Genomic DNA, 12,641 nt, shown 5'->3' on the forward strand with positions numbered 1-12,641 from the left:
CAATCTCTTTTCTGACTCAGACTGGAACCTTCCAGATGGCAGATGAGATTCTTCCCTGTTGGGTCAGCAGCTGCTCTGCCCAAGGAGTCTCATTTCCCTACAAAGGTTTCCTAAAAATCATGGCTCAGCCTCACACCTGGATGGAAGAAAGTGATAAAACTCCAGCTTTTTTAAGCAACCTGTCATCCTGGAATTGCAGCCAACCCTAGATGTTGATTATCTTCTCCGGTAGATGATGGTTTGAAATTCCACCCACGTGTGAACAGTTTATAAACAGATGATAAAAACACAGAGAGCCTGCAGCTGCTGCTAAGCAATCCTTATATAGTACCAAAATTCCAATGCAGGAAGGTAGCTGGGTTTGTATGGAGGGTATTTGGAGTGTCTCTTATCCAAGAGTTGCTGCCCCTTGACTGGTATCGCCAGAAAGATTTGCTTGGTCCCTTCCCAAAAACAAAATGCTCTTGTGACCTCAAAGAAAATTCAGAATGAATATAAAATAAAAATAACAGTCCAAGAGAAGCTGGAAGGCCTCTTTTCCATCCCATCAGTGTAATTACTGCCGTCTTCTAATCACATTCATTTGCAAGGATAAAATAGAAAAAGCAAATTACTGGTCTACAACTAATTGCTTTCTTCCTCTGACCTAGAAAATCATAATAATAGTTTGCATTGCTACGGCTCCTTCTATCTGGAGTTCTCAAAGCACTTTACAATGGCTTGTTAATCATTGCTCTCAGACCCCTGCAAGTTCAGTAACCAAAGTACAGTTCCTTTGACATGTCTAGAGATGCACAAACCCCATATGGGACGGAGGAAATCTGACGGAGTCCCTCTCACTGAGCAACCAACCACTCTTCCAAATGGAAACAGCCCCAAGGAGTGCAGCAGCACAGCAGAGATTTGTTCCCTGTTCACACTGGGGACTCTGCGCAGTCCATGAGAGCAGTATTGCAATGCTGCTTTGCAAAGGTCCTTGTAAAACACAGCTCTTCTCTCTGTCCTGCTCATCTACTTCATCCTGCTCTTGCTGTCTCCTCTATGGACCACAAAGTTGTTTGCAACGCGAGTTTTATGTCACTGCTGCGATGAATGGGCTGCACTGTGGTTACACACTCAGTGTGTTACGTGCCCAAGAAGCCTTTGGAGAGCTGAAAATTGAGAAAAGGATCAGAGAAGGGAAAAGCAGGACATGGCCATGGCCTGTGTGTAAATTGTTCTCATCCTCTAAAGACCTATTGCTGTCATTTCAGTTCCCTGTTCCTTTAGGTAATGACTGAAAATGCCATCCTTAGCATGGGTCATTGTCAGCAAATTACTGCTTTCTAAAGATGAAGAGGCAACGACTTAAGAAGCAAGGAAAGATTAACATAACCAGAACAAATTCTGAGTTACTGCACTTTATAAGGCTAAGCCCACATTCTCTAGCTCCTTCCTTCTTGTATTACCCTCATGGTGAATCACATCCAATACTTAATCAGATTTAAAGTATGCCTGAAAGAAGACAATCTGTTTTAGCATGCTAGAGTAAATCAGATAATAATTGTTCCCTTCTTACCACGCTGACTTTGTATCCAAGAATTACAGCGTTTTACAGATATTACATTAGGACTCTGTGAGGTAGGAATATTCCCACTTAGTGGAATCAGGAGACAAATGGTGAAGGACAAACATTGCCTGCACTGCTGGGTAGGAAACATGCCCCATCTGCAAAGTGCTGCCAGTGTTAGCTGAACCAGGAGCTTCAATTATGCTCATAGAAAGGTCTCCAGGCCTTGCAGTTCATGTTACCTCCGGGGTCCTTAACACATTTTTGGAAGCAAAGCTGTGCCCCTATTGGCTGCCTCTATGGTAGTCAGTCACCACCCTCAGCTGCTCATCCCTAAGTTGGTAGCACAAACCAAGCTCTGGCCCAGCAGCTAAATGCATTAACAGCATTTCTTGCAAGGAATATCCTTCTCCCTAAAGAGGTCTGAGAATGATTCTCCCTCCTGGCAGATGGCACATCTTGGCACCGCTGCAGCCTGGCTCTGCCAGAGGTTTTCTGGAGCTCAGGACCATTGTGAGCCTCACAGAGAAGTTTGGCAGCAGTCAGCAACACTGAAAGATGGGAAAGAGCCTTCGAGTCTTGGATGTCAGTTCCGTAATGGTGATGGGAAAAAAGCAAAACAAAAGGATTTGGAGATCAGATGGGATATCGCAGACATTATATTCATTTCCAGCATCACTAAGAAATCCGGGTTAACTTTGTGCCAGAGCTTTGATTCGAGTACTGTTCATAAACATCCAGGAGGCAAACTTAAAACCAGGGGCTGGGAACTGCAGTAGGTAAGCAGGACGCTGGAATTAAAACCATTAGCACAGAATCCAGGCTCAATACACCGTGTACCCACTAGATGGGGCAAAAAGCTACATTCTGCCTCCAAAAAGCAGATCTCTTCAGGCTCTGCCTTCACTGCTGTGCTTCACTGGCCTCTGTGACCGGGGAGAAGGGCAGGGTAAGAACTTGGGTGCTAACCCAGGGCAGACAGGACGGGACAAAACTGCTTTATAACTGCTCTGGAAGCCATATTTCTCCCACTTGGGTATCACGACAATGTCTGGAATTCACCTTTCACAGGATGAGCACCAAACCCTAAGCAGAGTGATTTCAGGTACACCAGCACTGCACCAACAAAGTGCCAAAGTAAGTCACGTCCTCCAGCTTTCACACTGCTAAGATGCAGGAACTGACACTCAGTGATGTCAGATCCAGAGCTGAGGAGGAAGGCAGACAATCTGCCTGTGTGTGTTACAAAGATGCCTCATCTTGTGCTCCCCATCTGTTGCAACTGTGTGTTTCAGTTGTTGGGTTTTTCAGATTTTGTCCAAAGAGAACTCAAATATTGAGCAGAATGAAATGAAATCATGCAGAAATAAAGCAGAAATAAAGCATATGTGCCACCCTTTCAAAATACCTCCATGGGCATATTGGCGGGGCTGAGGTGAACCTCTGAGCAAAGAGCTCAGGCAGCCAGACTGGGAAAAAGAGCATCAGTCGTGTTGCCACTGAGCAGCTCTGCCCTTCTTATGCATCCTGGTGAGAAATAGTTCACTGCACTCACTGTGGTTTTGGGGCTTTTGGTGCCACATGATTGTTCTTTAAAGCAAAAAAATTAGGAAAACCTGCTAGAATACAAGTGGTGATAGAAAACCTCATCACTTCCATCTCTTGCCTACAATAAGCAGGGGGTACACGAGCACAAGTCAGCCTTAAAGCTCTGGGACCAAACCCTGGCTCTGCAGTATTGCCTATGAGCTGTTCAGCTCCCCAGTGCAAAAGGATGGGTGGATCTCTGCTCTCCCGGGAGGAATCAGCCCTCACATGGGCTTTGATTTCAGAAGCAAGACAAAATGTTGCTGTCTCAGGGCAGCTTCTCTCCCTGTGGCCTCAGCCATATGGTACACAAGCTGGCCAGCATCCTACTGCTGTACTCCGAGTATGAAAATAGGGCTCCTGCCTTGAGGAAAAAAAATGAACACCAGAGGGAAGTGCAGCACCAAAATGCAGCCTTCTATGTGCAATGCTCAGCTCAAAGGCCTGTGCTGTAAAAGAGAGGGTCTTCCCATGGCTGTGCTTTCTCCCCTTGATGCCTGGACCCATGAGAGGTCTCATTGCCTTTCTGTGGCTTCAAGGCTTCCCTTTTGGTGGGCATGAGGCACCTGGGCAGCCACAGCCTCCAACAACGTCAGCAAATGCTCTCAATGAAGCCCTCAGTTAAATGCAGTTGGGCCTCGTGGTTTATCAAAAGTACAGTTGTAATTATCCATACATTTCCTTGCCTAAATGCAAGGAATAATCTAATATCTCTTGTCAGGATGCCCGTAAAGGGGAGAAAGAACAAGAGTCAGCATCCAGTAGCTTAGGACCCCACCAGGATTAATAGAGATAAGGAGCCCTTAGAGTGTGCTTTGAACACAGCAACAACAGTTCTCTTTCTCTGTAATTCTGAGGTCATTTTTTGATTGTAAAGAGGATTTCTGCACCAGCAGCCACCCTCAGTGCCTGGGGCTGGGAGCCACTCACAGCCAGGGATCCCAATGGGAAGTAGGAAGCTCAAAGCCTTGGTCCAGACTTCGTGTTCGTTAAAATGAGATGTATACAGTGTAAGAAATGTTCCCTGGAGTCAAACAGAATGAGAAACAGATGGGAAATTATTTGCAAACAGGAACTCTTTTCTTCCCTTGTTTGCCTGCTTTGTTTTGTTTATTCCCCCAAAATCCTAACAAGAAACACAAGTAGGATAACACCGCTACTTCCCACTAGCAGGGCTGGAGAAACAAACCCACAGAGGCCTGATAGGGAAGCACATTAATCCTGCTGTGAGGTGTGGAGGAAGGCAGCAGGCCCCTGATTGCAAGGAGTTACACACAGAACCACGCAGGGAGGAATTCAGTGTACAAAGAACAGCCCCTGTATTTTAACCATTCCCATAATGAGGATTTAAATATGAAACCAATTGCAAACACTTGCAGCCAAAGCAAGACGTTGGGTTATGTTCACTCACACTGAAATTACACCTTCAAGACCCTCTCCAAGCACAGAAATGTGTCAGTAGTGGACATACACAAACATGTACAACAATCCTCCTCTGTCATACAAACACATGCAGTTTGCCAGATAGAATTCTTACCAGAGACATTAAAAACTGCACTTTTATGTTCCTTAGCATTTCTGAAGACTGCATTACAAACACCTTCCTCAGATTCTCCTTATTTCCACCATCCCTGCTTTATCACCCTTTTTCCCATTTCAATGACCTTCATGGAATCTGATTGGCCATTTTCATGTTTGCTTGCACGCATTCCATCCTCCACTCAAAGGCCATTGCGGTGCCCAAAGAGAGGAAAGCTAAAACCAAAAACAAGGAGAAAAATGAGCAAAGAAACCCCAGTGATCCTTAGAGTCGCTCTACTGCCTTTAGATCGTTGCTATCTGTGAGACAAACCAAACCACCAACTTTGTATCTTTTCCAATAATTAGAATGAGGCAGACTTCAGGTGACCATAAGCACTCCCTTCCTTTCCTTGCCAATATCAAATCAAACAAACATGTTTTTTTTTTTGCTTGGAGTAATCTGACAAAATCCCCCTTTAATTATACAGGAATGCAGCTAAGCAAATCGTAACCAAATTAATAATGACACCAAAAGGAGAGTCAAACAGAAAGGGTTTTTCAGAAACGCTGCAGATTCTGTTCAACCTCCAGCACATCGGCATACTTTACTGTGTGTGGGAGTTGGGGAAATCCCAGCAGCTTTCTATTGTATCTCCTTATTTCTTGGCTTATACCCAAGCAAGTAAATAATCACTGCAATAAACTACATTCATACAAGTGTAGCAGAAACAGACACGAAACCCAACAGATAAGATAGTTCAAGATGTTTCTTGCATATGGGTGAGTGAGAAGCTCAGAGCCCATTAATGCATTGCTTGCTCAACGTTTCATCCACCTACAGAGTCCAGGACTGCACAGGGCAGACCATGAGCTGACCACATTGCTCCAGTGGGGTCTGTGTCTCTATGGCAGAGTATTGGTGGCTTTAGGTGCCTCTGAAATCCCACCTGTGCTAATGGAGAGCTCCTGCGTGCTCTTTGCACAGCACCACATACATCACTTCCCCATCTGCAAGTCTTCAGGAGGAATTAAAAGGAAGATTTGCTGCACGCAACCATTTGCTCTATCTGTGGAAGAACTCAGGGGGTAAACTTCAACTTTGCAAGGCCTCAGCTGCTCACTGCCTCTGCTGTCAGTGCAACCCATGCAAGTCCATCATGCCAAAAGAAGCTGCTGTCTCCCCCTGCACTCCCAGCACCATTACAGTGAAATCAAAGTGGATTTTATTTGTAATAAGGAAAATACACTCCAAACTTGATGAAAATCCAAGCTGGAAAAGCCAATTCTCCAGTCCCTGAGGCCAGCTTGGCTCCCGCAGGCTGAAGGCCCAGCTGCTCTCTGCTGAAGCCAGCAGTGCTGGGACCCCCCAGAGGCCCAACACACCCCCACACCTCCACCCCCACCCGAGTCCCTGTGCAGATGTCTGCCTAGCAAAGCAAGGGGACCACCCTGCAGGACAGAGCCACAGCTATGCACAGCTCCATTACCGAAGGCAGAACACCTGGGGAAAGGTGTTTTAAGCTTTAAGACTGATCTGCTCTCAGGAATGTGGCCCTCCAGCTTCCAGCAGCGCTCTGGGACACAAAGCTCAGCAGTCACCAGCACTGCTGCAGTGCAATGGCAAACTGCAGAGGAAACGGGCTGAAGTTTGCTGCAGCGTCTCAGCTTGGTCAGAAATCTGACTAATAATTTTGCCTCGGTTTTTCATGCTGTTTTGAATCAAGGGTAAGGCAGCTGTTCACTTTTCTCAGTGATAAATCACTGTTTCTCGACATTTGGGAACTCCGGAGACAAAATAAGAGGGGAAAAAGTGCTTGGGGCGGACTCAGTTCTTAATTATTTAATGCTTTCAGATGCTTGGACCCGAAGGCTGACACCTCTCTGACATGCAGGCAGATAACACGGGGGGTGCCAAAGCGAGATAAGGGGGGAGGCTGTCACCCTCCTGCAGCTGCAGATGGGCCATGGGGACAATCCGTGTGTGTGAAACGACTTCAGCATGCAAATAACTGCCAGGGGAGGCTGAAGGCTGGGGAACGGTGATCTTGCTGTGCCCTTCACTGTGCAGCTTTTACTCAGCATTTCTCTTCTCTAGGGACAGGCAAGGGGAAGGCACAGCCATTCCTTGCTGCTTCTCCCTCCTGTCTCAGTACAGCTGGGAGAGAGCTGGGCCAGGGCTCTCAGATGGCACTGAGCTCCTGGGAGGGAAGCTGAGAAGGAAAGCAAAGCCTCTGTGCTGTTTATTGCAGAGCATTCCCATTGCTGGGGAATGGACCCTCTGCCATGTGCTCACAAGGAGGTAGCATCAGGCTGGAAAGACAGCAAATTTGGCTCAGATTCTTTAGGGCCTGATCTCCTCCTATGGAAATACATCGCAACATGCCCACTCACTGTCCAGCATGCTACTCCTATACCCCCTCCAATTAATGCTGTGTTGCCATTTTTTCCAGCATTGAAGGAAGTGATGTCAATCATCCCCCAAGAACGCATCTTCCTGGAGCTGAAGGGACCATGTGTGAGTTTCAAGGAGGAAGCATTATTTCAAGGAACGCATTCCAATGCAAATAGCCTCACCTTGATCCAATGCAGAGGCACTCACCAAAGTTGCAAAGACCTGAGGCTGCTCCAACAGGCCTGAAAAGCCATTCCATGCAGGTATGCAGCTTATGAACACTGCATTACATTGATTTCTTAATTGAATCTGGAGCAGCCAGAGGAAAGGGATTCTCATCTGGGCAAAGTCCTTGGAAGCTGCATCCATAACAAATTGCATTTCTATTCTTACTTCCTGACTGACTAATACGGATGGAGCAAAAAAGCACACAGAAGTGAGGCACGACAACTTAAGTCAAAACACAGCAGTCCTCTCCTCCCTCATAGGTTCCGATGGTGTGAATTCCTGGATATTGTTCAGATTCTGGAAGGTTTTGGGAAGGTGTGAAGGCTGGGTCAGTACCTCACCACTGGATAACAGCAGGAAAGATGGTGCTTTGTTGATGCAACAAACTGGCAATGATAGGGATAGGTTTGTCACTGCCGACACTGCTTCCTGCTCCAGCATAAACTGTTGCACTTGAAAGAACAGCATCTTCACTGTTTTTATTTGTGTGCAGGACTGCGCTCTCACAATGTTCCCTGCCTTCCTGGGTGCTCAGCAGGATGGACCTGGCTGCCTTCAGATGAGGAACTGGGGCAGGAGGGGATGTGGGAGAAAGGCAAAGGAGAGGAGGAGGATAACTCTTGAAGCCCTCCAAGGGGGAACTCTGAAGCCACATACTGCGTGTGATGGCCTGGAGAGGGCCGTGGAGGATGCAGAAACACAGGATGGAGATAGAAAATTCGGAGCGCAACTCTGTTGCCTCTAACTAGATCTGCTTCAAAGCTCCGTGCTCGCACAGCTCATGCCCTGGAACCCCAGAGTTCCGAGCTCGGTGTTCTCGCACAGAGCACCCAACCTCCCCCCTATGCTGCCTCTCCTTCTCGGTCAGGGCAGCATCGCGCAGAGCTCTTTCCTCTAGGAAAATAAATAAATAAACAAACAAATAAGAAAACAAAAAATAATGGTGCGCACCTTCCCTGCTTTCCACAAGGCAGCCGGCGCTCTTCCAGCAACCGCCCCGCTCAGAGAACCCCTCCACCCCCTTTCCTCCTCCTCCTCCCCCCTCTTCCATCCCTGAGCGGAGCCCGCGGCGCCGGGCGGCGGCTTTAAGAGCGGGGGCGGGCTGCGCGGGGCCGCGGCGCGGGCATTCGGCTCCCGGAGCTCCGGAGCGGCCGCCGGGCGCGCACGTGTGGCCCCGGGGCCGCGGAGCAGCGCGGAGCGGAGGCGCGGAGGAGGGCGCAGCCCCTCGGCCCTGCCCCGGCCGCGGCCCCTGGCGGGGCGCTGCGGTGTGCATGGCCCTGCGCGGCCGGCGATGGCTGCATGATGGCCCAGCGCGGGCAGCCCGCACCGCACGCCATGGCTGCCAAAGAGGAGCTGTACAGCAAAGTCATCCCCCGGCGGAACCGGCAGCACCGCGCGGGGACCATCAAACACGGCTCGTCGCTGGAGATTCTGCTGTCAATGGGTTTCCCCAAAGCTCGGGCGTAAGTCTCCGCGCGGCCCCTTCCCCCTCCCTTTCGTTTTTCCCCACCGCGGAGATGCGCGCTCGGAGCCGGGCTGGGGGCTGCGCCCAACCGGGGCTTTCCGGGCTCGCCCGGGCGGGGATGCTGCGGCCGAGCGGAGCCGTGGGGCCGCTGCGGAGCCTGGCGGGTGGCGGAGGGGGAGCGGCTGGTCCCGGGAGCAGGTGGGCTCCGCTGAGGGCAGCGCCGCTGTAAGCTCGGGGTCACCGCGGAGCGATGCTTCGGTGCCCCCCCGGCTGAAAGCGGAGCCCGTTCCTGCGCTCGGAGCGCTGCCTGGGCACTGTGCGTTACACACAAGAAAGGAAAGGAGCTAGAGAAGATGTCAGTAGTGCGAAGTGGTAGGGTTTTCTCGTCTAATGTAGTGATGCCCCGCTTTAATTTTCCTGCTCGTGCTTTAAATGAATGAGGCAGCAACGTAATGACAGCTTAACGATTCTCTTGGTTTAAATATAGTGACTCCTAAAGTGGGACTGTGAGTTAGGAGGGAAATGAGACTGGGGGGGATTTGGACGTTTCCTTGATCTGCTTAAGTTTCCCTGTACAGAGACGCACACATGCAGTCCTAAGAACAAATGTCAGGCTGCTGTGGACCTGCTGGCACAGCCATCAAGTCCCATGCATGCTTTCCATTGTCCTACTTATGCTCCTTATGCCTGTCAGTGATCTGCAGTCATGTACGGAAACCAACGTACAGCACTTACAGACAATGCCTGCAAATGAAGATAGTACGAAACTGGTGACTTCATGCTCTGTGCTTGTTGGGAAAAACAGATGTGCAGCTTCCAGAGTAGCTGGAGAGAGAAGCAGGCTGAGTGTGAATGAAGTGGCTGTTACCTGTGCAACAGTGCCGTCACGGCTGGCAGGCAGCCCTGGTTGCACCTCACTGCATGCTGAGGAGCTCTGTGTATGGTTTATATTCCTGCCTAAGAAAACTCCAACATTTGATAAAAATGAAACCAAAGCTTCACGTGTATAAAATAGGAAAGGTTAAACATGGAATGCAAAGCAGAGAGAGGGGAGAAATATCCCCTGCTGCAAGGAATGCTCATTGTAAATGCCACTAGGAAGCAGGGTAGATTGTCTGGATACTAAATTCAGGATGCTGTGCTGTAACCCTGCTGGACAACGTGCCTGTCTGCTGGGACGGGTCTGCTTTCCCCATCTGAAGGAGCTCGCAGTGCCCTGTTCCAGCCTGCTGGAAATCCTGCAAGTAATTCATCTCTGAAGTTCACATAAGTAGCAAAACAGAAATAACAGCAGACAACCTGGCTCTGCCACCGAGGGTGAGCTCAGAAGCGTGAGATGGGCAACAAGGCAGCAGGACCTGCCCCAAGGGGCTCTGCTGCCTTCTAACTCGTGCCACATCACTGTGTGGTGTAAATGCAGGAGATAGCCAAGTTGCTAAGGAGGCAAAACACCATCTCCCACAGAGACATGGTGGCAAAACAGCCTTAGCAAAGAGCCCTGGTGAGTCTTGGCCCAAGGCTGAGCTGCTGTGAGCTGCGGTGCGGTGCAATGCAAACTGGGGACATCACCTCTGGATGGCAGTTGCTGAAACCACTGCACTACATCAGCATTTCGGGCTGTTGCAGCGAGAGCTATTTGTTGGACTTTTCCTCTGAGCACAGGTTCATTATTTTTTGATGTTGTAATTAGCCCATTACATTACGTACTGTTTAGTCACAAAGGAGACTGTCCTGATCCCAAATTCCTGTTCCTGACTTAAACCAGGAAGGAGGGCAGAGGTGATGTTATCATTGCCATTTTGCAACTTGGGCACTCAGGCAAACATTCTACCCAAGGTTACACGCTAGTCCAAGCAGATCCTCAGTGTCTCAAGACCCTCAACACAACCACATCTTCTTCTAGAAAGGGATTTCATACGGCTGTCATTTCCCAACAGTTGCACTTATTTGTTATGGGTAGGCTGCCATTGCTCGCACCCACAGCCCTGGTCTACCTGCCTGCATGTCCCATTGCTGCTAGTCCTCTTATACATGCTGATAGCCTTCCTGAGAGCAAGCACAAGGGAAGCACTATGTCATTTACAGGCCATTGAAACTACAGGCGAACAACCAGGTAGCTCTAGGGGTTTCATGTCACAGCTGGAGCTCCTCTAAGCCATCCTCAGGAACAGAAAGTCAGAAATGTAATATGAGTAGAAATCCTGCCTTCTGTATCTTACTGTGTGCATATATATGCGAACACGTAACATTTAGAATGTTTCTTGTGGTTGTGAACTCAAGCCACAGCCCCGTGTGCTGTTTCAGAAGAGAACTGGACATGGAGAAATGAAGATAAGTGCCAGGCCCCTGTCATTACTCAAGCGAGGTAAATCACCATCCACATCAGAACCCTGAAATTGCAGCCCTTAGTGCCGTTTTGGTTGTCAGGCTCTATGTGATAAGCCTAAGAGATAAGTGCTGTTTGTGACACAAGTGACAATGCTTTGCAGAACTAAGCTGATGTTCCTTCCCATCATCTCAGCCCAAAGCACTGCAGCCATCCCTGCAGACAGGCTGCCCATAGCTGTGGCTTACAGCACAGTGCTGCATTCCTGGGCAGGTCTGAGGCTCTGGACATAACTGCAAACACTTCTCGCTCTCAAAGCTCACACAGCCAGGAATGTGACACAGCTACCTGGGAACCAACTTCACCACTTCCCTGTGTTACACGTTTCCTTCCTCCTCCCTCCCACAGAACATCACCTGGGTGTAACTCCACACTCACATGCATGGAGAGGCATCAGCTCACCGAGCTGCACCGCATCTTCTCAGTACCCAACCAGAACAGAGCCGGTCTGATTTACTTCCCAGTAACTACAAGAATTTAGGAGTATTCATTTCATTATTCTCTAAGAGAAGAAGTTCAAGTCCAGTTTACAAACGCTGATTTCTTCTCCTGTGTTTTGAAAATGTTTTCTCGGCTGCTAAAACATGTTTTGCCTAGTAACAGGCTTAGCAACATAGCAGTATTGCAGAGCAGGAAGGCTGTGAAATCCCTCGCTCCTCCAGGGTTTGTGCTGGATTTGGGAGAATACTGAGCACACAAACAAGTGCTGCAGATAATCTTTGGATTTTGAAGTGGTTTCTGTTCCTTCTGTTCCTTCAGGGTGTTAACCTGCAAATATTCTTAGCTGAAATTCATCTCACTACAAAGGGCCAGCCCAAAACACGGGTGGCACACAGGGCTCCAGTTAAGCCCAAGCTTGGCATTTTCATGATTCGTAGTGACCTGTGTTGGCCCGGGGGATGGAGGGGAATTGCGTCTCATGTGAAGAAACGGATGGATACACAAAAAAACACTGCTTTGAAGACTGCACCGAAAGTGCGTTTTCAAGCTTGTTAACAGCTCTGGAGGAAATCTTCAGCTTCCAAACAGAAGATCTGGGCATTGTTGCCCCAGGGGCTGAAGCAGAAGCCTTCTCCAATGCCCTCTGTGCTCATCTTTCAGTGCAGTGACTTTGGGCAGAGCCACTGGGCCACACAGTATTGAGTAGCAGAGTAGCAAAGCTTCTCTTTGTAGTTCTGTGGATCAGCCACCACAGCAGTGGAAATGTTTAACAGGCAGCACTTGTGACCTCTTTATACCATGTACAGCAGAAGATTGCTCCGAAGAGACCTCCTTTCCCTGCTGCCACCCTCCTGCTCTCTGTGCTTGCTAAACTCTTCCCAAGGAGCTGGGAACCCACAGCTCTGCCCACACTGGGGTTTAACGGATGGGATTCTGCACTGTAACTTGAGCAACAGTTTGAGCAATTAAATGCTCTCATTCGTGTATCGCAGTTCCTAGGGTCAGCACCGAGGTCTCTGAACACTTGTACATCTGGGCTGGAAGGGATCCAACAGGTCTGCAGCACACCGTG

At 49.0% G+C, this 12,641-nt stretch overlaps 1 protein-coding gene across 1 annotated transcript in view; it reads left to right on the plus strand.

Annotated features, from left to right (window-relative positions):
- Window positions 1–8,391: 8,391 nt before the first annotated feature.
- UBASH3B (ubiquitin associated and SH3 domain containing B) overlaps window positions 8,392–12,641 on the plus strand; it is a 48,975-nt gene continuing 44,725 nt past the window's right edge. The window contains exon 1 of the mRNA XM_072354844.1: window positions 8,392–8,740. Within this exon, the coding sequence (XP_072210945.1) occupies window positions 8,577–8,740 (164 nt within the window). The 5' untranslated portion in view covers window positions 8,392–8,576. The remainder of the gene's footprint in view (window positions 8,741–12,641) is intronic.

Source organism: Excalfactoria chinensis, chromosome 21 (genome assembly GCF_039878825.1).
Source record: "Excalfactoria chinensis isolate bCotChi1 chromosome 21, bCotChi1.hap2, whole genome shotgun sequence".
NCBI lineage: Eukaryota > Metazoa > Chordata > Aves > Galliformes > Phasianidae > Excalfactoria > Excalfactoria chinensis.